This window comes from Cadophora gregata (assembly GCF_030347475.1).
Source record: "Cadophora gregata isolate MNR1 chromosome Unknown scaffold_5, whole genome shotgun sequence".
Taxonomy (NCBI): Eukaryota; Fungi; Ascomycota; class Leotiomycetes; order Helotiales; family Ploettnerulaceae; genus Cadophora; species Cadophora gregata.
The window spans coordinates 2521011-2544276 of record NW_026695928.1 but is presented as its reverse complement, the minus strand read 5'-3'; the positions used below and the strand labels follow the sequence as shown (position 1 = coordinate 2544276).

General features: G+C 47.6%; 8 protein-coding genes across 8 annotated transcripts; 4 read left to right on the top strand and 4 right to left on the bottom strand.

Annotated features, from left to right (window-relative positions):
• Positions 1–47: 47 nt before the first annotated feature.
• ONS95_011621 (uncharacterized protein) lies at positions 48–3788 on the top strand. The gene is made up of 3 exons (XM_058505248.1): positions 48–843; positions 1064–1452; positions 1500–3788. Exons 1-3 carry the CDS (start codon positions 356–358, stop codon positions 3485–3487), a joined length of 2865 nt encoding a protein of 954 aa, XP_058359805.1. The 5' UTR covers positions 48–355; the 3' UTR covers positions 3488–3788.
• Positions 3789–4066: 278 nt separating this feature from the next.
• ONS95_011620 (uncharacterized protein) lies at positions 4067–5305 on the top strand. Its single transcript, XM_058505247.1, has 2 exons — positions 4067–4501; positions 4591–5305. The coding sequence occupies exons 1-2, from the start codon at positions 4359–4361 to the stop codon at positions 5147–5149; spliced, it is 702 nt and encodes a 233-aa protein (XP_058359804.1). The 5' UTR covers positions 4067–4358; the 3' UTR covers positions 5150–5305.
• On the bottom strand, positions 5246–7144 carry ONS95_011619 (uncharacterized protein; the record flags this gene model as incomplete). The annotated part of the gene is made up of 2 exons (XM_058505246.1): positions 5246–6605; positions 6666–7144. 2 exons carry the CDS (start codon positions 7142–7144, stop codon positions 5246–5248), a joined length of 1839 nt encoding a protein of 612 aa, XP_058359803.1.
• A 1907-nt stretch (positions 7145–9051) lies between these two features.
• ONS95_011618 (uncharacterized protein) lies at positions 9052–10565 on the top strand (the record flags this gene model as incomplete). The annotated part of the gene is made up of 2 exons (XM_058505245.1): positions 9052–10373; positions 10433–10565. 2 exons carry the CDS (start codon positions 9052–9054, stop codon positions 10551–10553), a joined length of 1443 nt encoding a protein of 480 aa, XP_058359802.1. The 3' UTR covers positions 10554–10565.
• A 90-nt stretch (positions 10566–10655) lies between these two features.
• On the bottom strand, positions 10656–13438 carry ONS95_011617 (uncharacterized protein). Its single transcript, XM_058505244.1, has 7 exons — positions 12968–13438; positions 12093–12894; positions 11661–12042; positions 11334–11602; positions 11014–11283; positions 10839–10955; positions 10656–10788 (listed from the first exon to the last, which is right to left on the bottom strand). The coding sequence occupies exons 2-6, from the start codon at positions 12582–12584 to the stop codon at positions 10863–10865; spliced, it is 1506 nt and encodes a 501-aa protein (XP_058359801.1). The 5' UTR covers positions 12585–12894; positions 12968–13438; the 3' UTR covers positions 10656–10788; positions 10839–10862.
• Positions 13439–17334: 3896 nt separating this feature from the next.
• ONS95_011616 (uncharacterized protein) lies at positions 17335–18057 on the bottom strand (the record flags this gene model as incomplete). The annotated part of the gene is made up of 1 exon (XM_058505243.1): positions 17335–18057. The coding sequence occupies one exon, from the start codon at positions 18055–18057 to the stop codon at positions 17335–17337; it is 723 nt and encodes a 240-aa protein (XP_058359800.1).
• A 614-nt stretch (positions 18058–18671) lies between these two features.
• On the bottom strand, positions 18672–20352 carry SWF1 (palmitoyltransferase swf1; the record flags this gene model as incomplete). The annotated part of the gene is made up of 2 exons (XM_058505242.1): positions 20072–20352; positions 18672–20018 (listed from the first exon to the last, which is right to left on the bottom strand). The coding sequence occupies exon 2, from the start codon at positions 19644–19646 to the stop codon at positions 18672–18674; it is 975 nt and encodes a 324-aa protein (XP_058359799.1). The 5' UTR covers positions 19647–20018; positions 20072–20352.
• A 48-nt stretch (positions 20353–20400) lies between these two features.
• ONS95_011614 (uncharacterized protein) lies at positions 20401–23263 on the top strand. The gene is made up of 5 exons (XM_058505241.1): positions 20401–20664; positions 20715–21041; positions 21088–21543; positions 21592–22465; positions 22522–23263. Exons 1-5 carry the CDS (start codon positions 20545–20547, stop codon positions 22569–22571), a joined length of 1827 nt encoding a protein of 608 aa, XP_058359798.1. The 5' UTR covers positions 20401–20544; the 3' UTR covers positions 22572–23263.
• The last annotated feature ends 3 nt before the right edge of the window (positions 23264–23266 follow it).

Here is a 23266-nt window from a genome sequence, read left to right as displayed (position 1 = left end):
AAACAAGCTTCAGGAATATCCAAATATCGTTCCTAATAGCTCGCTTTTGGAGAGATGGAGAGCAATTTAAACTGAATGGAAGCTATGGACCCCACCACCGCCTCATTGGATGAAGCTCAACGCCCCCTGTCCATGACCCGACCCAGCGGAACGGCAGGGCATCAACGTCAGAACCAAAAAATAATTCCACAGACCTCCACTCCAACACCCCTCAGTCCTCCGCGCTTCCCATACACCTCCCTCCCAGCAACACACCTGCACCCGCTATACTCCCTCTTCCCCTCTCATCTCCCAACGCATATAGCAGCCACGAAAAAGACGGGAAAGACAGGGAGCACAGCCTAGAACAGAAACCATGTACTGCATCGAATGCGGCCACCTGCTCCCCACCCACCGCACAGCTACCACCATCTGCAGCAAATGCAAGACACCACTCGCCACCTGGTGGGACGAGAGCTCACAAACCTACCGCACAAACAGAGAGAGCATCCTCCCCGACACCCTCAACCCGTATACCTCACACCCACACTCTCATTCCCATCCTCACAACAACGGCGGCTCTCCCAACTCCAGCGGGAATAGCATGAACATTGGTATGAGTGGGATGGGGTTAGGCGGGATAGGGATAGGGATGGGCGGGTATGGAATCACGAGTAAGGAGATGGAGAGGATGCGGGAGAGGAAGAACGAGCAGACGGAGGAGGAGAGGAATTTCAATGGGGCGCTGGTTACGCTGGAGTTGCATTTTGAGAGGCCGGGCCAGTACTTGATGAAGGCGATGGTGGAGGTTAAGAAGATGGTGGCGAGGACGTTGGATTTGAGTTTGAATAAGGCGGAGGTTAGGTGAGTTTTTTTGCCCTTCGGGAAGGTGTTTCTTTGAGGTGTTTCTTGGGGGAAGGGCCGAGGAAAGGGAGAGAGGTAAGGAGGGGAGTAACAGAGGGGTTAACAGCTGAGAGAAGAGCAATGATGGAAAGGAGGAACGTGTACAGCGGGTGGGAAGGGAGACTTCGGGATTGGTACAAACATGCAGTTACAAGTACACATGCTAACCCACTGAGTTCAGAGAAACACTGGCCAAAAACGTCGATATCTGGATGCACCTTCAAAAAATCTTCAACACCGCCATCCCTTCACTCGAAAAGTGGTCCCTAAAAAGCATTGACACAGCAGACAGTCTACGGACCGGCCATGACGTCTCAGAATCCGCAGATCTGATCCTCAAGAACTACGATGCGCTGCGCGAGGATTTACATTATCTGAACAATCTCCTGGTCATCAGTAGGAATATGTTAGCGATCAAGGATACGGCGCAAGAGATTTGTGCCGCTGTTAGATTTGACCGTGCGGTGCAGAAGCTGGTGGTGTTGTGTGTGAATGTTACGAGTAAAGGATATGATGGGGAGACGGTGGATGATTCGAGGAGGCAGAAGTTGAATGAGATCACGGAGCTTTGTAGGTTCCTGGTTCTAGAGTAAGGAATGAGTGCTGATGAGACGCAGACAAAAAATTGCTGGTTACCTGCTTACAACACACCCATAATTGGACCATGGGTAATGATCGGTTCAAGATGTCATTTTGGTTCGAGATGCTCTTCGACGAAGATCTGAAGAATGATGCTATCCACGAACTTCCACCTGATGACCTGAATGTGGAGAAGGTGCACGAGGAGGTGAGGAATTGGATCAGGCGACATAACCGGAAGGATCCACTTGCAGCAAAGCTGCTTGATAAATATTCTGCTGATGTCAAAACTGGATATACACCTGGACCATTACCGGAGCCAGAAGATGACGATGTCCCGGCTGAGACAGAAGAGTCAACAACCCCAATCTGGAAGCCGGATTTGGAGGACAAGTATGAGCAGGATCGTCTTTATGCCAGAGTATCCCACGAGATCGATATCTGGTGGAAGCAAGTCCGAGATCGCAACTTCGATGGCTGGGTCGTGCAGATGGAGACGGTTGAAAATGCCAAAGAGCGTGCAGCTGCTTGCAAAGAGAATGCCATGCATCGATATATGCCTAGAGGGCAGGATCCAGATCACTATGAAGAGGAGCAGTATGAGCATCAGCATGGAAATGGAAGTGTGCATGAGGACATTGATGATCGGTCACTTCATGGAGAAGATGGAGAGGACGAGGAAGACGAAGAGGATGATGATGATTCGTACGCGGAAGGCCCACTTCGTGGCTTGCTCACTGAAATTCCGAATATTCTGGATACGAAACAGATCGAGGCTCTGCATATGACGGTCAAAGCTTGCATTGTCGATTCTATGGGGTCTGGTCTCACCCCTGCTGGAGAGAACTTGCAGAAGACGAGATGCAAGATGTTTCTGGCTTTGGACTGTGGCAAGAATCTGTTGAGAGAGCTGCTGGTTTTCATTGCTGTGTGGGAACAGACGGATCAGCAGTTCATATTCCAGATCACCGCACAGATTATCGAGTCGTTCCATCATAACGCCTTGCTGCCTTATGCATGGAATTCTCTTCGGATCTTGAAAGACATTGTCTCGCCAGCACAGACAGTTCTACTTCGCCTTATCACCTACATGTTCAGGGCTCGAAAGGATAGCCCCATCTACGACGATGTCAAGGACTACAATCGAGACGCGAAGCTCATCCACTTTCTTTACGGATACTTCCGCACTCGCGTTGTCCCAGATTGCCTCGCTCTAATCTGGGCTCAAGCACAGATTCGTCAACAGAAGAAGCACCACAGCGATTTCCCCGTCGATCTCTGGGATATGGAACGCGCCAAAGACGGTCTATCCCAATACCTTGACTTCCTTTCCGTCATCGCCGAGATTCCAGAAATGCGTAACCTCCTCATAGAATGGGACACTGTCTACGAACTCATCGCCCTCCTTAAAGCCCTCGAGGCAGGCGTCGCTCGCAAAGCACTCGATGAGCGACCTCTCCCCAACGCCCAAAATCCACATCCTCAACCACCACTTCACGATACACCTCATAAGTTCCCTTGGTCGGGTATTAAGATTCAGATCCTGATCATACTTACCTCGCTCATCGCACCGACAAATGCGAGACGCAATGGCCCTGGCAATCCGATCGTGCAGAATCAATTACTGAGTCATGAGGGCATCATGCCGCTGCTTAATTGCTGTGTGTATGATGGCTATAACGAGTATCTGAAAGAGAGAGCTACGCTTGCTATTAAGTTTCTCATGGAAGGATGTAAAGAGGCTCAGGATTTCGTCAAGGAGCTCGTACCAGTCAAGCAGGCACAAGTTCAGGCACAAGCTGCCGCCAGAGCTCAGGCGGAAGCTAAAGCTGCTGCGGCTGCCGCGGCGGCGGGTGGTGTGAGGCAGGAGGAGAGGCCGTTGCCGAGTGCTGTAGGGCATGTGGATGATAAGCGGAGGGAGCTGGAGTCTGCTTTTCAGAATTTGCAGTTGAGTAAGGGTGTAGCCTCTGGATCGGGGTCTGTGTCTAGTGGAGGGGCAGGGGGAGCAGGAGGGGAGAGAAAGTGAGCCAATGGTCAGCGTTGAGCACACAGGGGAGGAACTTGGATTGAGGAAGAGAGGGATGGTTCTTGGATCGGAATGATCGAGCGCATTTAGGGACTTGAAAAGGCATTGCGCCGGTGTTTTTTGTATATCGGATTGAAGAGGAGATGATTATGGTTTGTGGAGAGGGAGCATTGATACCCCCGGATTATGGGTTGTGGGATCGGCGTTGGCATGGGTATGGAGTAAGCATAGAACGAAATTAGACTAAAGCATGGATGTCAGTCCAATTGCGTAGAAAATAGGTTTTCAGTTCAGCTATGAATTTCTCTTTTAGTTTAACTTGTTTTGTTTTCACTGTTGTGTCGGAGTATGAAAGTAGAATGTGCAGCTGGCTGGGTAGCGCAGCGGTGTTTTTGGGTAGCTTCGGCGTGTTTTGATGCGCTGTGTGGCTGAGTATTGTGGCCATAAGTAAGATTGCCAGAGGATGCGACGGCTGCCCGCCCAGTAAGCATAATACACTGTACCTACAAACTTGGCTCCTTCCGTGAAATAAGGAATAAGAGGCCGAGTGTACTTGGTTGGGTGATGTTGGCCGTCGGTGGAGGATTCGAGATGCGGTGGGGTCAGGGTTTGACCAGCCGAAGAATATGTGGGGAAATCTGAGGCTCCGAATGTGCATTGCGGCTTATTATGTGTGAGGTGATTGGCGGGTACTTGTGTTTATTTTGATTATGGGAGAACGGGGAGGTATGTATAAAGAGGGGAAGTATCACAACGAGAGACAGAGGATGTGAAATACAGTGTAGTGAGACTTGAGATTACCAGCAAGAAAACGCATCGATATCTATCCTTCGCAGACATAATCACTACCAACCAAATATCAAACAAAATCATGGTCACCACACGCAAACGGAAGTCTCTCGAGCTGGAAGCTTGTGTAGCTGCTGCTGCTGCTTCGTGTAAGCGAGTGTGCGCGAAATACACGGATGAACCTCCTTCGCCACAACATATTGTCAATGAACCACAGACTCCCCAGTAGGTTCTCTTTCCCTCTCTCTTCATCCAATTATCGTACAGAATATTTTCCTCACAGAAGAAACTTATTGACAACATCACCCTAACAGAGCAGACAAAAAACGCATCACAATCCGCCTCATCACCCCCTCCGCACCTAAGAAAATGCGTCTCAGGATACCAATCAGACTCCCCAAGACAACAACCAGAGTCTTAACACCATATCCAAGTCCACCTTTAGATTCCTACTCAGATAAATACACGCCAAAACTTTTAGAAAGTGTATTTGAAGCCCGCCAGGAGGAGGAAGAGCGACAGTGTGAGGAAAGAGATGTAAATGAACTTCTAGATCTGTATTTCCTCGCAGATGGGTTCGGACGGGAGGATTTGAAGAGAGAGATTAGAGGGAGGCTGGAGAGAGGGGAGTGGATTGGAAAGGTGGAGAAGGAGGGATTGAAGAGGTGTTTTGGGGAGTTGGAGAGGGAGGATGGGGTGAGGAGGTGGGTTGTTAGAGCATTGGTGGCGGTTTGGAGCGGGGGTGAGGGGTTGGGGTATGAGATTATGGGAGAAGATATGGGAGGGCAACAAGATTGGAGTTGGGTAAGTGAGGAGATGAGAGAGGATGTTTTGACGGCGTTGAGGAATGGTGAGGAAGAAGATGAGTTCTAAGCGAGCTGGCGAGGAAAAGTGTAAACAGGAAATGACCGTCGTATTGAGCATCCTATGTACAATATTTACTTGGCATCTTGTTGGAGGCTAACCAACTCAACACTGATCCGCCTTCTTCGCGTCTTCCAACAACACATCCGTCGCCTTTCCACTCACAATATACGTAGCAACAACTGGAAAAGCTCCAGGGATCCTAGGGAACACACTTGCATCCACAACGCGCAGTCCACCCACTCCTCGTACCCTGAACCTCGAATCCAAAACTGCATTCTTGTCATTATCACCACCAATCGCACAAGTGCTAGTAGGATGATGTCCAAAAGTCTGCCCAATAATCCAGTCTTCGTCATCAATCCCACAACTACCATCCGCATTAGGAGTCCCCTTACACGGCGGCTCAATCGACGTCAAAGGCCCAACAGGCGCCTTGACGCTAGCATGAACTTTCCTCGCCCAAGAAATCGTATCTTTCATAGCTCCCATATCAGTCTCCCGTCCCTCCTTGAACAAGTTAAAATTGATCTCTGGCATATCCTGAGGATTAGCACTCAGTAATTTGACGGTGCCAAGCCGATTCTGCGGATGCATCTTCACAGTCGAGATCCCGTACGAGCCTGCCCTGTCGTTTGGCAGAGCGGAATTACTCTGATTGCTTGGCCAGAACCCACGGAATACAAATGGTCCTTGGAAGGTAAACATATCTCGCTCATCGTACACAGCATGTTTTGTCTTGAGCAGGACACAGCCACCTGGTGACCCGGACCCGGATTGTTTGGTGATGCCTACGACGGGGACCTCTTGGTTGTCTTGCATGTTATTTCCTACACCTGGAGAGTCAACTAGGACGGGGATGTTGAATTTCTTGAGCTGGTCGGCGGGCCCAATGCCGCTGAGCATGAGGATTTGGGGAGAGTTGAATGTCCCGCCGCTGATGATGACTTCTTTTCTGGCTGTGGCGGTCATAGGTGTGCCTTTGTTTGAAGCTGAGAATCGAGGATCGGCAGCGTAGATGCTCTTCCCCTGTAAATACGCCACACCTGTCGCTCTAGGCTTAGAACCACAAGCTGTTGAATTTTCGAACAGGATTTTCGTAGCAAGCGAGTTCATGCTTAATTTGAGCGGGAACCCTGCATTAATCGTATCGAGTATATAATCTCTTGAGCTGAATCTCTGTCCGTTGGTCTTAGTGTGTGAGGGGAGACCCCAGATGCCGACTTGTTTGTCGCGGGTGGGGTCGAGGAAGTTGGAGTCATTGGTGACCATTTGGAGGACCTTTGAGGGGTCGAGGGAGAGAGAGGAGGCGACAGCTTGCATTACGGCGAGTCCGGGGTTTTGTAGAGATGTGGGTTTGGCGAGGTTGGTTTGGAAGTAGCCATTGAATCCGTGGCCGGGTGTACCTTTGGGAAGGTAGTTGTTCTTTTCGATGCGGGTGAAGACATCGATCATGTTTGCATGGCTGGGATTGGATCGTTAATTTAGGAGCCTTCTTGGGATAGCAAATAAACAACGAGCGTACCTCCATGTCTTGTCACCGGTCAAATTCGCGATGTAATTCCAATCACTCTCACTGGGAAGGAAGGTGACCATCGCATTTATCATCGAACTCCCTCCCACAGTCCCACCTCGAGGATAGTAAACACCCAGCAATTTCGCTCCCGTAGGCACATTCTTATTACCGACCCAATAATTTCCATTGGTAAGTCGCCAGGTGAGCAAGTTGTGTTTCAGGGTCAGGGCTTCATCGTCATAGTGCTTGACGAAGAAATCCCATGTGATTTGAGGCGGATATTGCCCGCCTGTATTTCCGTTGCTTTGGTCGCCGCCTTCGAGGAGGAGCACAGTGTAATTTGCTCTTGCGAGGTTGGCTGCGAGAGGACCACCGCCTGGTCCGGAACCGATCACGATGTAGTCGTACTCATCTGCTGCTCGGACCAAGTGACATAATGACACAATCACCAAGACCAGAACTTCTAATGGGCAAAACTTTAACCACATTTTGGAGGAAAAGATTAGGGAAAATCACGAGTTACTCTCTGACTCGGGAAACATTTCTCGGAACCGCGGTGGTTATATAGTACCTTCCATTATGGTAGTATTCACCACTGCCGAAGATTACCATCATCCAAATATGCTTAGAGTCTCTGCCAGGAAGGAACATAATTACCCCCAAATTGCAAACGTGGAGAATACGGCTTGGACGTAATTGCCAAGAATGATGTATTCATCCATGTTGCCGGAAAATATTAAAGCAACACTTGCATATAGAGTTGGGGAAATGTAACGGAAATCTACCGTTGCAACATGGGGTGGAGATGTCCCGAGTCGGTGACAGAACGAGAAATGCCGGAATGAGCTTGATCATTTTTGTGTAAGTGTTTGCATCTTGGTCAGCAGAGTGGTAACCCAGGGTCCTATGGCTTTAGACTCTCTACCCAGTTGGGAACCTTCGAGTCATGATTTTGACGTCGCAACCTGTCTGGGGGTTCCCGGGTAAACAAGCTCGGCTAAGAAGAAAAGGGGGAGGGGTAAATCACGTGATGGTTCTACAAATGGAATCCGGCCTTGAAGGAAAAGGGCGGTTTTGGGATCGCTAGAGGTGCGTGATCTATTGAGGATCAGCAAGCAGTATTTGATAGTTATTAGACCCTTGTTGACATTCTCAAGGATTTCCGGTTCATCCTAGGACCCTCCTAAGGTAAGGTGAAGGCAAATGTGCATTCTCCACCAAGGGAATCTGAAATGCTCATAGCGAATTCCCGATGGATGGCTATACTTTCAATAGCGTTTGTCTCGAAGTTTTGGTCCAGGTCGTACATGGGGTATTTGGTGAATTTTCGGGGCAGTTGAATTTGACGGACGCCTGCAGCTCTATTTACCACTTCAACTTGCTTTTTCTAAGCGAAAGGGTACAAAACCACACTTTGTTCCACCTCATATGTGACGATCTCTGAGCTGCTGGCGAATCACTTCATCGATGGTATCACACCGCCACGTTTGTTGTGGAGTACGATCAAGACGCAAGACTTGAAGCCACCAAAGCTTTTCTTTCAGCTGAAGCTCTCGTGGCTTGGCGTGCAGCAGCACAGTTAGACAATAATGCTGGCTAGGTGATAGCGAACGAAGGCATTGGAAGATCTGCTCATATACTTTCTTTTATGCGAACTGTGATATTTGACTAATATAAATTAGCATCGCAAAGGTTGATACGTCACTTTTGCTTTGAAGAATGAAGATTGGAGCAACTGTTTTCTGATCGAAACGAGATCTTCTGGGGAGAAACCGGGTCTCACACATGATGCCCGACGCAAAGGACGTTCATAATGTCAACACAACCTTCAGATAAATAGAGCTGCAACCATATAGCACAAAGAGAAACTTGACACTATTGTTGGATAACGTCTCAAAAACGCTCATTTTCAGGCGCCATGCACTAATTTCAAGGGTCTGACCACCACAATCGTGTCCAAGTGTCCATTTAAACTTTTACCTGAGAGCATGATCTTGATGCGAGATGTGCTTTATTATAACCCAGCCTGTCTTATCTTTATATCGATATCGGAATCTATTATGATTGGCCCAACGAACGTAACTTCACTCATTCAAGAGCGCCGACCTTTCACTCAGCGCGCCGCCACTGCTTGCGCCCGAGAGAATGGATCAGCCTGAGCAGTGTACGCTAGTAGGAAAACTGTCTAATTTGATGAGCTGTGTTCGGAATCGTTAATTGTTGCTACCTCACCGATTATAAAAGGTGTTCCTGGCATCAGGCTTACGTCAATGCAAGTAACTTTCCGATAGCGACTTCCCCACCTTGAGGCTACTTCGAGGATCTTGAGCTCACTCCTATCTCCATCTATTTCTTTTCTACTTCGAAAATCCTGGATTGAGCCATTTGGTTTCTCATGGCTTCCGACCCTGGGTTTGTGCACACAGATCCCCTTCAAACAAGCTCCTCGCTGCATAAACCAGACCTCAGTGCCACAATAAAAGATGTTACGATCACAACAATTTCGGCCAACCACTGTTCCACAAACACTGTGAGAAAGTCTCACTTTTCGACAGAAGGCCATGACCGTTCTGTGTACAGTGCTTCAGCAAATGGATCCTACTCTCCAACAGCAGACACGTTCTGGAGAGGCAAAGTCACAACGCTGTTTGAGAACTTGCTCTCTACAGCTGAGTATCCAGTAGAACTCCATGGCCAGTACTTAGCGTTCCTGAATAATTTAATTGTTCCTTCTCTCGGCCCACAACCTAGCCCGTCTTCAACTTGGACACCGCATCTCACCAAAGAGCACTCGCCTTTCGAGCCGTCCTGGAATATTCAAGGAGACAAACAGCAAATCCGATTCACCCTTGAACCTGTCGGACGAGAAGCGGGCACAGCCTCGGATATCCTGAATCAAGCTCATCCTCTCTCCTTCGTGGAATCCTTGGCAGCATCGAAGCTATGTCCAAGCCTCAATACAACATGGTGGAAGCACTTTACCTTCGAGTTGTTTCTGTCCAACCCAGAGATTGAATGTCTTCAAGAACTGTCACCACCTGCAAGAGTAACTCCAACATGTTTTCTTGCCTTCGATTTGCCCTTCGAGCAATTCTCACCAATTCTCAAAGCTTACCTCTTCCCTCACCGTCGAGCTCGCTTGTCCGGAAAAACCAACACTCAATGTGTCATCGAGGCAGTAAAGAAATTAAATTCACCAACAATATCGGTTTTTTCAGCCTTGTCTCAGATTGAAGCGTTTCTTGACACCAAACAACCCACACCACAGCAATCTTCGGACACGATGGTCGTCTCCAACCTAGGCGGCGAAGAACATGGAAAGAGTATCGAGATGGTAGCAATTGATTGCATTGATCCGTCAAAAGCACGCATAAAGCTATACGTCAAAGAGAATGTTTCATCCTTTGCAAACGTGAGAAACATCTTCACGCTTGGCGGCCGTCGCTGTGGTTTCGAGATCGACGAAGGCCTGAAAGCGGTTGAGAAGTTCTGGGTAGCTTTGTTTGATGGCACGGAGAACATGAATCTCAAGCCAGCATTCTTGTTTCTTGGACTCGAAGTTGTTCCGGGTGTAGAGATGCCGGATGTCAAGCTGTATATTCCGGCTTGGACTTGTCCTTTCAGGGACAAGGAAATCACGAGTCGCCCTTCGGGCTACTTCACGTCCGAGAACTGGGATGTTGGTAGTACTTTTGATGACGACTTTCAGAAAATTAGGTATGATGTTTTGCTTGCAATTTGATTCCTCGGCAAGTTGAAGGCTAATTTACTCGTAGTGAGACAAGTGAAGGGGGGTCGGCCAAGGCCTCATATACTTACCTCTCGTTCGCTTATTCGGTGGCAAAGGGACCATATGTCACCTTGTACTATTCTCCAATTCTTCTGTCGGGCGGCTGAAGATTTGATTTACGATCATAGAGTTCTGAACATCAGTTCTATGGAATACCGAATTCTGTTTTCAGAGTTTGCGGAGCTGATACGTAAATCAATTGATTCTGTTTAAGCGACTGAACTTCCTTGGTTTGATGCATAGATTCTTTCATAGAGTATGATTGCTAGGATGGTGGATTTGAATGCTTTTCTACACCATTACATTTCACTTAGGTACTACCTCAATAGTCTGGACGGTTCCCTGCTACACATCAGCGTCAAAATCTAGATAATGAATGATTGGGTTCTGACATCACACTCTCCCTTAGTCTCTTCTTACGAAGCAACTCTACTCAGCTTCTCTTCTGCGCGCAATGGACCGACACAGACATATTTGCGGAACTTGCGTGCTGGAATCTTGTGCTCGAACTTTTGAAGAATTAGCAACTTGATGCTCAAAGCCACATTTTACCAAGGGCTCGCTTACCATTTCATCCATCTCTTCCAATTTACGGCCTTTCGCCTCGGGTAGATAAAAGTAAATCCAGATTGCGGTGACCGTAGCCGATGGGAACCAAATGTACCCGTATCGTGGACCCCAGTTGAGAGCAATTGGATTAATGAAGTATGGAGCAGTGAATTGAGTCAACCAAGCCATGAAGAAGCCGATGGCCGCAGCAAGTCCAAATGTGTAACTGCGGAGACGCTGAGATGGCATCTCACCGCCGGTAAGCCAAGCAGATGGTGCAACCATACCCTGGACGATTTATTAGCATATCCGGTGCAGAAAAGACCCGATAGACTTACATTGTAGCTGAACATGTACAACGACGTGAGAGCTACAATCACTCTTCCAGTGCTCTTAGTGCCAGGATTCTTGTCATAAACCACAGCAATTATCAACTGTAAGATACCACAAACCAACAAGCCGGTCATCAGGAGTACTCGACGACGACCATAGCGGACGACGAACAAGGAGTTGATGATCAAGGCCAAGAGACCAATGGTGCTCAAAACACAGGACATTCCGAAGGGATCTGCGACTTTGGCCATAGTGAAGAAGTATGCTTTATATGCTGGAAGATTGTTAGCTCATCCTTTCAAACTGCTGATTGCAGGTCTAAAATGTCGTACCGATGATGAACATGGAACCAGTAGCTGCTTGTGAGGTGACACCTGCAACCGCAATAATCGTCCTCCTCCGATCAATAGGATTTCTGAAGCAATCAATTATGCCAATGCCATTACTGAGCTCTTTCTCCTTATTGATAGCAGCTACAATGACAGCTGCTTCGTCTTCGACATCCGCGCCGTCTGGCCTCAATCTTGCCAAAGACTTAACTCCTTCTTCGCGGCGGTTATTCAACAAGAGCCATCTAGGACTTTCCGGGATGAAAAATAGTGCAACTGTGAGGAACGCAGGGATGACGTATATTATGCCGAGTGGGATCAAGTATGCGGATTTTCCAGGTCGCTTAGCCGTGGCCCAGTCAACAATGGTGCCGACCAGTGTTCCCTTCGAACTGTCAGTGTGGGCAATAAGGGGACGCACGAATTGACACTCACAAAAGATGTACCGAACTGAAAGGCCGTCAAGAAAAGACCTCTGTATTTTGCAGGACTGCTCTCTTGGATATACAGCTGAGCAAAAGTCATGAACAGACCATTCGCTAAACCGTTGATGAATCGTCCAACGTAAAGGACAATGATGTCCTCAGTGGTCATCATGATAACGTTTGAAACACAGCATAGTAGGCAAGCGAGCCATAAACAGTGGCGTCTCCCAAGTTTGATAGCCAGGAACCCAGCGCCACCTGAACTGAGGAACGCTCCAAGTGTCATAAGCGAAGAGATGAGTTGTTGGCGCTCAGTGGTGAGGTTCCAGCCATTTGGCGTCTTTGGTGCAGGGAACCCAAACACTTCGAGGAAACCTTTCATGGCTTGCAAGCCTCCGATCAGCCCAAAGTCAACTCCATATTGAAATGAGGCTAGAGTAACAACTGCATTTGCGATAAAGACTCTGCGATTTGCGGGAATGGTATCCTTCAGCTCCGCCATGATGGTTTGTATTGTTTTGTTGTCGTCAAGTTTATTTTCGAAGTCAAGCTCCACGCTTGGGACTTGGATTTGTTGGGACAGTTACTCTATATGTATGATCTGCACTCTACAGGTACAGCACAACTTGTCGGCAAATTGGACTTGAAGATCTCGACATTTGCCGGTCTTTGAGCAGCCAAGAAGTAATCGTGGGGCCCCAGTATTGAGAGAAATCCTCGTCAGCATTGGAGTTGCATTGCCAAGTATGCAGCCAAGTGTTGAGTTTCCCGGGGTATCAATAATGTTTTCTAAACATGGTATTTGATCCTCACTGGTTGGTTGATCCGTGTCAGTGATCCGAGACGGCTTGATTCATTCTGCCTTCAAGATACTTTGGTACTTACTCGTAAATTAAAAGTTGGCGACGGCATTATTGATGGGGTGAAGGGGGTTAATCATCTGGTTCTGTCAGAAAAAACGTTTGGTGCTAGAGAAACTGTCATCTACAGAAGACTTGTCTTCTCTTGTCTTCTGTTAAGACTTGCTTATATATGGATTCATTTTGAAGGCAATGATACTCCTCTGTCTCATTTCATAAAACCTTCATTCTGTCATATTGCCTTCACCTGATCTTTCTAGGACCATTAGCAGATCCAGTACTATGAAGTCGACGTGGGGCTTGCCCTTTACTTGGTGGGGCTCAAGCCGCTCAGCGGCCAAGGTGTACTCTTCATTACTGGCGACGAAGCTTGGGCAAACCTTTCAAGTCTCGATTGGATCAATCGTCCCGCATTTCTTCCAGCTTCATGGAATGTTGGTTCGTGGGGTATGGAGAAGTATCATGCTGCCAAGCGACCGAACGCGGGGAACGCATCACGGCTCGACACCATATTATCCATCTCGGCTGAATCGTTCCGAAGCTGCCAGTCACTGAGACTCAGTATGCATTCGGTTTGTAAGAATTCGTCCCCATGAAAACTGTCAAGTTCACACGAATGAATCATTCGGTTGCTGTATTTTCTCAGCACTTCTTGGTATTACTTGTCTTATTCGGCAATTAATATTGCAAAGTCACCACCGCTCAGCGATCTTGATATAGTTCATATAGACAGTCATGGAGACACAACTTGTCAGAGCTACTCAACTTCCCTGTACAGTGAATTGACAGTAGAGAGAAATACCAGGCCCTCAGTGGTGGCTCAGACGACATGAAGTAAACATATCTGCCACGTACGCCAGACCCAGGAGACTCAAGTTTTCCAAGAAATACATAAATACTGACTTGATTAAGGAGACGATGGCAATAAAGGATGTTGGGCGATCTACTTAACAAAAACAAGCGGCTCGGGGAGGATCGTCAGTGCGGCAAATAATCCCCCAACCCTAGCGAGGAACCAATTAAGTAGTACTCACATGAAGATCTCTGAATACGAAGAAAACGCTACCGAACTGATGGAGATAACTTGACCTCCCCAAGACATCAACTTACCGAGTTGCTGGTCCCGGGAAGCTGATATCTGTCTGTGCCGCACTCCCTTTTGCCACACATATCGACTTAGTGTTCCAAAAAGCTTTCCACACCATAGGTAGCAGGAGAATGCTGAAGCAAGGAGATTAAGATATAGACAGAATTCAGCTCTTTTGGGGTCCGGGGCAATAAAAAGGCTCTCCAACTTGGAAGGTGACTTGCCAAGCTCAGGACCGGTTCCTGTGGCACTTCGAGTAAACCGAGTCTTGTGTCGTATAGCTGTACAGAATTTCGCTTTGGCAAATTAATTGGTTTCAAAGTGATACTTCATGGTGCAGACAGTTGATCTACACAATTTGATCTTGAAGAATGGTGTTTTTATCGATGAGTTCTTCTTCGGCCAGTAAATCAGACGAGTCGGCTCGTCACGCTGGAATAACTTTCCATCGGGACGGAATTGATATGGGGCCAACGTCAATACTGTCTCTTGTAAATTACTGATACTATTTCGAGAATGAATACGAGGCTTGTCACACCCTTGAGCATCCATCCTCTTTACCGACTAGCCGGCACTACCCTCATCTATGGTAGACCGATCAATCGCAAAAAGCCTGGTAACTATAAAGACTTCAATATCACAAAACTTGCTGATGATCTACTGGTGTAACTTCTACTTTCATATTAGTGGCAGGCTTTTAGTGACATGTTACCTTTTTGTATGGAGAGAACCACAAAAATTCTCATCCACGACGTGTTCTGCAACAATGCTTTGGATCTTTGCCTTACTATTCGTGGGTGCTGTTATGTTCTCCCCAGATAGGGTAGCAGGGCAAATGGAAGATCCAAGTAGCGATCAAGTCTTCATATCGAACTTCACCGCAGCAGGCACCGGATGCCGTGATGGCGCTGCAGGAGTGTCATTGTCACTTGATCGCAAAACGTGTGTATTCCTACTTGCCCAAAAGCTGCTCAATTTGTCAAGCTTACCAAGGGTAGTCTTTCGGTTTTTTCTGACCGATATCAGGCATATATCGGACCAGGAGTATCTGCCAGTGACAGACGCCCGTCATGTGATCTCTCATTCAACATCACTCACCCACCCGACTTCCAATATTCCGTTGCCAAAACTACGTACCATGGATATGCAACTTTTGATAAAGGTGTTACTGGGATAATGCAGTCTGTGTATTACTTCAGGAATGGTTGAGTTGCCCTTCTGACATTCCATTCTGGCCTTTACCTCTCGCTGTAGAGCATAATTTCACAACGCTAACATTTCAAAAGCTCTCGAAAATACCACAACAGAAGCAAGAATAGCTGGTCCAATACGAGATGTTTACACGGTTTCCGTACAGATACCGGATGCTGCAAGTGTCTGGTCTCCTTGCGGTGTCAACACCCCCTTGACAATGAAGACAAAGGTTACGCTCACTAGCAGCACATCTTCGACAGGCACATATGTCTTTCCAGGAACGTTGGATGAAGAGGATTCGGTTGGAAGTACATGGCAGACGAGTTTAAACTGGCGGAGATGTCCAGCGTAGCAAAGCAACAATAGTGCGATATAAAATTGTGGTCATCGCCAAGTCCCGAGATTTACAGAATCGTGAACTGAGCATTGATCTTACCACTCCGACAACTGCTAGATATTTGTATTTTTAAATCAGGACGGACTGTAACATTTAGCCTCATTATTGCAAGAGCTTTTGTCAAGTCAAGTGCATACCTAGGTCAGGACTTTGACAAGGCTTTCGTAAGTGGTGCGAGCTCATTTGCACCTTGCGATACCACACCTCTCTGTCCGACTCGAGATCCAACCTAATCATCCTGAAAGAACCAAAAGTATCCGGGGAAATGAGATTTCTCATCTTTTCAAGAACACGTTGACATCAACACCCGGCATCTAGCGGGGAGGAGATTGTAAGTCAACAAACATAAGCGAGGCTAGCGTAGTGTCACTGCAATCAGGTCATGCGTCGATTTTTACAGAGGCAGCGCGACGTGGGTCTTCTATGTTCATCTACACAAGGGTACAGCGGGATTTTAGGATAGCCGGAACTTAGTGTTGGGGAGATCGGACATCGGCTAGTCAAATGTTGAATAGCACATCTAAGAGAGCAGTGGATCCGGGATCTACCCCACATGTTCCGATCATAGCCATGAATGCAAAACTTATTCTTTGCGATCGATAGCTTATAATAAATTTTCTTAGAACCTATGCCACATATTAGGATGCAAAGATGTAGGGAAATTGCTGATAGCACAATGTCGAGCGATTTAGAGCACATGTAGATCGATGGTTCTGAAATTGGACCGACGACCGCTTCTCAAGATGACTGGCTGCATAATTCATCCTTTCAAACGCAACAGGGAATCGGATGGTTTCTCAAAGTTGTTGGAAAGTGTCAAGTTGTATTTTCAATTTGCAATGGTTTTGAGCGCATCATCTAAACCCATCATGAGACAAATGACTGGAAGCGTATCTTTTATGAATTTAGTCGCCAATCCAAATTAAAGCTATGTGAGCATCTGGGTATATGCCTCACAGCAGGGTACTTCCCAGAGACATTTCATCTATAGAGAACAAGACAGGGTTAGCTCGCGTCACATTCTCGCTAAATACAGAGAAAAGTTTGAATGCCAAGGGAAACGGGGTCATGAATAGGGATTGGTTCTTAATCTTACCAGTCGGATCCAATCCAGATGGCAAGATGCCATAGTTGCTTAGTTTCCAGAGATGGGTTTGTTTTTTCAGGGAGAACATGGAATTTTATTCGTGACGTCATGTTGCAGATACAGGATCCTCTTGGATATCCTACTGGAAGATTGTATCAGCGCCCAGGCTCAACAAAGACATGTAAAGGCCTCACCATGTTAGAAGCTGTCGAGCATGTCTCCAAGGCTGAAAATTGCCAAATAATAGAGATGGGATGAAAAGCTTCTCGGGGATGTCCAGGACCTTGGACTCCAGATCTAGGAGACGAACATACTGAAGCTTGATGGCTACAGGCTGCTGAGATGTTCCTAGCTCATATCAAGACATGTGTGCAGATCGCCAGAGCAGCTTCGGTTGATCGGACCCTCGGTGAAGATTGATTACCGATGAACCTGAGATGACTACAGGCCTGAAGGGTAGAGACATGAGGCGATAGCGGTATCGTTGGCCTACAAGGCGAGGAGCCTTCTGTGCTTTATTCGTCAATAGTCAGATATATCAGAGGATATCCAACGGGCCGAGACCGAATGATTCGCTTTGAAAGGTGTAATCCGAACAACAGACTGTGACAAGGTTGCTACAGCTGCTCAGTAGAATGGGTGGATATCGTCATCCTTTCTCGTCGACCCACTCGGCGAAAAAGAATCTCCTGGTCTGTTTTGTTTTGTAGGAGCCGGCTGCCAGACGCTTGTTTCCATGTTCTTGTCTGTTGATCCTTCCTCTGGTGTAGTCCCGTCAGCTTTTGATGCTCTCAGTTTGCGCTTCTTGGAGATGTGTTCGTTACTATCTGGCGTACTCAACGGTTGCTGCAGAGGTGAGCTCGATCTGTCATCGGAGGAGTCAACCATCTGTGAGGAAACCAATTGCTGCAGTTTTCTGGAAAGGTCTTTTGCATTCATTTCCATCATTTTCGCGCCATCATCGGTTTCGGACCACGACGAAGGACGAGTAACCAAATTGTCAAACATTTCTTGCATCTTCCTTTCGGCCCTATTTGGCTTTGGTGATTGGTCGTTCTCCGAGTGGTTTGTTCCCACAGTTGACGGGGTAACATCGAAAATGGAAGATGAGGAATCCCTTGAGGGTTGCCAGTCTGGACGGTCTCGTAGCTCCGACCAGTATGCAATTCTAGCTAAGTCTTCGACACTTTTGTATTGCGGCGGTCCTGATATCCCAACAAGCTTGCTGGCGATGATCCCCGCTTTCAATTCAACGAGCACTCCAGACTCGCAAGTTAGGACAGGTGACGGAGGCCGAGTTCGCAGATTTGCACACATCTCCTCCAGATCTTCTTCATCCTTCCAAACCATGGTGATTGCTGACAGCCGATGATCGTCCTGTGATTCTGGTGGGATTTATCTTCTTCAGGTTGATCGAGAATTTTTGCTGAAGAGGAAGTCGTGACTTGTTGGGAAAAGACAAACACGCTAAAAGCGCATTATCACGTGCCCACCTCAAATTCATAAATCTTGTCTAAAGCCGGTTTCTGCTCCATTACAGCCTCTGCCGTTGTCTCAGAATGGTAAATAATACAAAGCATACTAATATAAGGCAGCCATGCCATATTCCTGACATAAGTTGTAAGAAATGTCCATTGTGAGGGTGAACGATCTTGAAAGTCAACAAACCTTATGGACATGCTTATGAGTCGGGAATTTAAGTCATTAAGCAAGCAGATAATTTTCTAACTAACCTATGTTGAGGAAAAAATTAACATCAAAAAGTGTTTGTACGTGTGTCCCCTGTTATGGTTGTTAGATGTCCTTGCTGAACCGGTTTGTGGATAGATCTGGACGGTTGGCAACGTCCGGCGTGGATGGGAAAGATGAAATAATAAGGTGGTAAATTTCCGGGATTGTAAATCTATGCAAATTGTGTATAGATGGGCGATCTTCCTCTCGTGTATTGTACTGTATCTAGAATATTATTGGGGAACGAGAGCGTCGGTCTCTGAAGCTGACGATGAGCGACTCCTCCTGGCCTCAGGACTCGCATCCTCACGATCTCGGAATCCATTCACAGGGAGAAACACATCAGCCAGGTTGTCCCAGAAACCTAGATCATACAGATTCTCAACATCTGCCAACTTCCACACCCTCTCCCACTCACCAATCCCAATCGCGCCAGGTCCTCTGGGAGGCTGTCCATCTTCAGTTCGCAAAACGACTTGTTGACTTTCGACGGGCCATCGAGTCCATGCTGGTTCGATGCGTTCATCTTTTTGGCGGTCTGTGGCAAGTGAGCGTTTGAATGCATAGCCGTCTGACATTTCGATTTGCCAATCGGACCACTTCATTGATTCGTTGGTGGTGGTACCCACCCAAATAAGGTAGATGTGGTAGCCGAGGAGTCCGAAGATCAGTGGTGTAGTCAGCAGACATAGTAGTGTGACGGCACCGATGCGAGTATATTCTTGAAGCACCCAAGCCCAGACATTGACAAACTGTGACCAAGTGAAACCCTTGCCGCGGATCGTCCATGATGGAATCTCCTTGCGGACCTCGTCTGAGAGGATCGAAAAGCCGATATAGGTTGCGTAGGAGGTCAAGGCTCCAGTAGTCCAAAGGAGCAGGAGGAAATAGTTCTGATTATTATAGCCGACACAATTATTGATGAAGATACAGTGATGGTCTAGTTTGGATATACATCTCTTGCAAATGCTGCAGTGCTTGGAGCGGGCCGGCTTCAGCAATTTGCATGTGTTGCATGTCTGACCAGGATGGAATATCGTGAAGTCGTATGGGTAGAGACTCATTGCTTGACTGTGATTTTCAGGCCCGATATATCCTGGATCCAGAGCAGCGGATGCCCACAAAAATATGTACGGAAGGGAAAGAAGTATGAAAGAAGTGACTTTCCTGGCGGTGCTGAGTAGTTGCCAGGCTGGAGGAAGAAACATTACTTCCGATACCGAGAGGAGAAGGATAAAAAAGATCTATGTGGCTTAGTAAGGTTCTACATATATAGATGACTTGGACAAGAACAAGAAAGGAGAAACGTTCAAGATGGTTCTTTGACACAGAATCACAGCCATCCCCACTGCAGCATTAGGGAGTGGAGCATTTGAAAAAACGAGATCGAGAGCAAATAACACAAAGCAAAAGTTCTGTCTCTCACCATAACAATAGGATGTCTGTCGTTCCAGAGAATGTGCGCTTGTCTGGTCACCCAAGCGCTTAAACGTCCCTGTGTCAATCTTTGGTCCCATGACCGGAGAGTTGCTGGTATATGAATCCATAGTAATCTATGAAGTGCGCCAATAGGAGTATTGCTGCATTAGATGAGCTGGATGTGATAGTTTTAGAACACAACTTAGCAACTTACCGCAAGGCTGGTAGTCGACCAAAGAAGGCAACGAATGTGAAAAAGGAGATGACCAATATCAAAATGGCCACTTTTCGAAGAGTTCCCATTCTGGATGGAAGGCTTGTAAATAAGAGATGTATCTCAACGATAATACATTGTTATATGTGGATTTATGCCACTCGTTAATTGACACGATTGTGGCTGACCCCGACTGAATTTGATGACTTGAAGTGTCGTCCGAATTTCCAAGCTCGGGCGCCGGGGTTTTGCCGAGTCAGGTGCTTGCCCGTCTTGAATACTTTCGGACCGGATCACGTCGCGTCTCGTCAATGTCGCATTCGAGATCGAGCAGAACCTCGCAGATGCGCCAACTTGTTCGCGCTGAACTATGCGATGATCTGGATCCGCGTACAGAACACCCCGATAGCCAAGCCCAAGGTAGCAAGCTGGATCTGAATTGACGAGGCTCCAAGCAGAAGTAAATCGCGAGTATGGCTGCCCGAATTGTGTACGAAGGTGCTGCTGGCGGGGGAGGGGATCTCTTTCAGGGGAAGACGTTCTGGCTGTCTCATCGGATACCAATGCGTACTACCTGGAAAAACCAAATTGAGGTTGGTCTATCCTCTTCATTGTTGCGCGACCCCAGCTAAGATTGCAACAGTCGAATGGTGGAACTGTCGTGAAGCTGGAGGTAAACGCCGACATGATACTTGCCGACCATGCACGGAAGGATTGCGCACCTGGCTCGATTTCATGGAAATGGGTAGAACAGTCGATACGGAATGGTAGACTGGAGAACATCGAAAACTACAGAGCAGGGCCAATTCATGCACAAGTCAGGGAGGTTGGGTCTACGCAACCAACCAAGAAAACCAGAACTAAGTTCACGCCAGAAGATGACAGAATTTTGATGGAATGGGTAATTCGAGCTGAAAGGAGAGGCTCTTCTCTTCTGGGAAACACTATATACAAGCAACTGGCAATAAAAGTAATATCTGTGGCGAAGTTGTTGTTATATGCTGACTTTTCCCAAGTACCCTCATCACACCTGGCAATCATGGCTTGATCGGTGGAAAAAATATATCTCTGCAACCAAGCGTCCTACACTGCCTGAAGATGACGAGGACGACGAGGAGGAGGATGACGTTGAGCCTGCACCAGTTGCTCCGAAATCCAGCCGGCCTCGTAATCTCTCAGTTGTCTCGCGACCTTCACGACGTCCTGCTCAGGTTTCAGCGTCGCCGCCTCCAAAATCCAGGTCAAAGCCACATTCAGTACCAATCAATCAAACTCCTATTGCCAGTCCTGCCGTCAGCACGAGGTCTCAACGTTCGTCAACCTCAATTCAAGCAATACCATTTGTGCCAATGTCCATTGGCGGAAATGTCTTCACCGATGAAGAGAGTGAGCTTCTCTTTGAAGCCTATGATTCGATTATGGATCTGAATGAGGATCAAGTCATTAACGCTTGGATGGCATGGTCCAATGTGGTTTGTCTTGCACATTCGAGTTCTGGTTGAGGCTGACGTTAATGTTAGCATAAGAACCATACCCCACAAGAATGGCACAATCATTTTAAGGAGTACGTTGCTCCTACACACCAGGCTCGTATCAGATCGAAAGAGGCCGCAGCAGCAAATCGCTCGAAAGAGATGCCGCCTCCAAACTCTACTCTAGCACGGAATGATGCTTCAAATTCCACTCGAGTGCATGAAGTAAAAGATTCACAGGGCTCCTCTGGACAAACTGTTCAGAGTCCTGCAAAAGAGATCGGAAAGAACCCGTCTTTCACAAACAGTCCAAGGCAATTCGCGATAAACCTCTTGCAACTTGCAGACCAGCTTGATTTAGAAGTAGATCCCAACCCAGTCATCTGTGGGAAAACGATTAAACTGTTTGACTTGTGGCAGGTTGTTACATCTGATGAGTTTGGGGGATTCGACGAAGTCAATGGGCGGAGAAGATGGGTCAAGGTCGCCCAAAAATTGGGCTTTGAAGGTTCAAAACAGAGAGAAGCTGCAGGAGATCTACAAAGCTGCTATGGAGAAATCCTGTGTGATCTGGAACAAGGAGAAAGAGAATTGCAAGAGGGCGAAGACATGACTTCAGAGCTGGAAGCCGAAATGATCGCGAATCAGCTTCGTCAAACAGCGGAACAACCAGAAAATGTGGACATTGAGGAGGGAAACTCCGAAAACAGTCAAGAAAGTCAGGTATTCCTAGAAGAGGAAGAGGAACATGACGACCTCCTGAAGGAACAAGAAGAGAGTGACGACGACCTGGATAGCCCCCAGATCTCGCCTCAGCGCCCACAACTTCCATCTCCATCTGCCGGGAAAAGAAGATCCGGCAGTGATCACAGAAGTTCTGATATGCCATACTCCAAGCGTCAACGAATCGACAAAGGCAAAGGCAAGGAGCAACTGGAAATTCCGTCCACTCCTGAGGATATCATTAACAACGCTCAGATGAGTCGGCCGCCTCAACAGCCGTCCCCACTGAATTTTGGGCAGGCTGAAACCTCCTCGCCATCAGCCAGCTCATCAATTGAGGAAGTCAGGCCGATCAAATTCGAAAGAAAGAGACCAGCTTCTGCTCGACACCTCGAGCCTGAAACACAAGACTTCTATCACCCAGCTCCAACCTACCCATCAGTGCCTCAGGACGATGATCCCGACGACGACGTCGATGACGACGATGATGTGGTGATCCCAGGCTCTCACCCTGGACCTCTTGAAGAGGAAAGTGACAATGATGATGACAACGATAAAGACGAATACGACGCATTCGTCAACCGGGTACCACCTCGAACTCAACAGCAGACCTCTCAGCGTGATTTCAGCAACGCCACAACCCGAGGTACCCTCCACTCAAGCAACAACTTGAACAGCGCCACCACTCGAGGCACCATCAACTCCTCGAGCACCAACTACGAGTCCTCCACACAATCACAAACCGATTCTCAAAAAGAAGCACTGCTCGAGGCTTTCATCACCAAACACGTCTCCGACGGCTATGCACAAGATGTTGTCATCGAAGCGCTCGAATCGACTAGCATGAGTATCAAGGAGACTTTGGCGGTTATGGAGAGCTTGGCTAATGGTGAAGGTATTCCAGAAGACATGCCTGGTGTGTGGACGTCGTGGGATGATGAGGCGCTTGCGGCGGGTAGGGGAACGGAGGATTACGATAGGGTGGTGCGAAAGCATGGTA

What these genes read in the sequence shown, in the direction of transcription:
- ONS95_011621 (XM_058505248.1), top strand. Translation starts at nt 356, where the DNA reads ATGTACTGCATCGAATGCGGCCACCTGCTCCCCACCCACCGCACAGCT. An exon ending in TTGAATAAGGCGGAGGTTAG is followed by an intron (nt 844 to 1,063) that starts GTGAGTTTTTTT and finishes CACTGAGTTCAG; the next exon opens with AGAAACACTGGCCAAAAACG. An exon ending in GAATGAGATCACGGAGCTTT is followed by an intron (nt 1,453 to 1,499) that starts GTAGGTTCCTGG and finishes GATGAGACGCAG; the next exon opens with ACAAAAAATTGCTGGTTACC.
- ONS95_011614 (XM_058505241.1), top strand. Translation starts at nt 20,545, where the DNA reads ATGGCTGCCCGAATTGTGTACGAAGGTGCTGCTGGCGGGGGAGGGGAT. An exon ending in CCTGGAAAAACCAAATTGAG is followed by an intron (nt 20,665 to 20,714) that starts GTTGGTCTATCC and finishes AGATTGCAACAG; the next exon opens with TCGAATGGTGGAACTGTCGT. An exon ending in GGATGGCATGGTCCAATGTG is followed by an intron (nt 21,544 to 21,591) that starts GTTTGTCTTGCA and finishes CGTTAATGTTAG; the next exon opens with CATAAGAACCATACCCCACA.
- ONS95_011620 (XM_058505247.1), top strand. Translation starts at nt 4,359, where the DNA reads ATGGTCACCACACGCAAACGGAAGTCTCTCGAGCTGGAAGCTTGTGTA. An exon ending in AATGAACCACAGACTCCCCA is followed by an intron (nt 4,502 to 4,590) that starts GTAGGTTCTCTT and finishes TCACCCTAACAG; the next exon opens with AGCAGACAAAAAACGCATCA.
- ONS95_011617 (XM_058505244.1), bottom strand. Translation starts at nt 12,584, where the DNA reads ATGGCGGAGCTGAAGGATACCATTCCCGCAAATCGCAGAGTCTTTATC. An exon ending in TGTACATGTTCAGCTACAAT is followed by an intron (nt 11,284 to 11,333) that starts GTAAGTCTATCG and finishes TAAATCGTCCAG; the next exon opens with GGTATGGTTGCACCATCTGC. An exon ending in TGGAAGAGATGGATGAAATG is followed by an intron (nt 10,956 to 11,013) that starts GTAAGCGAGCCC and finishes ATTCTTCAAAAG; the next exon opens with TTCGAGCACAAGATTCCAGC.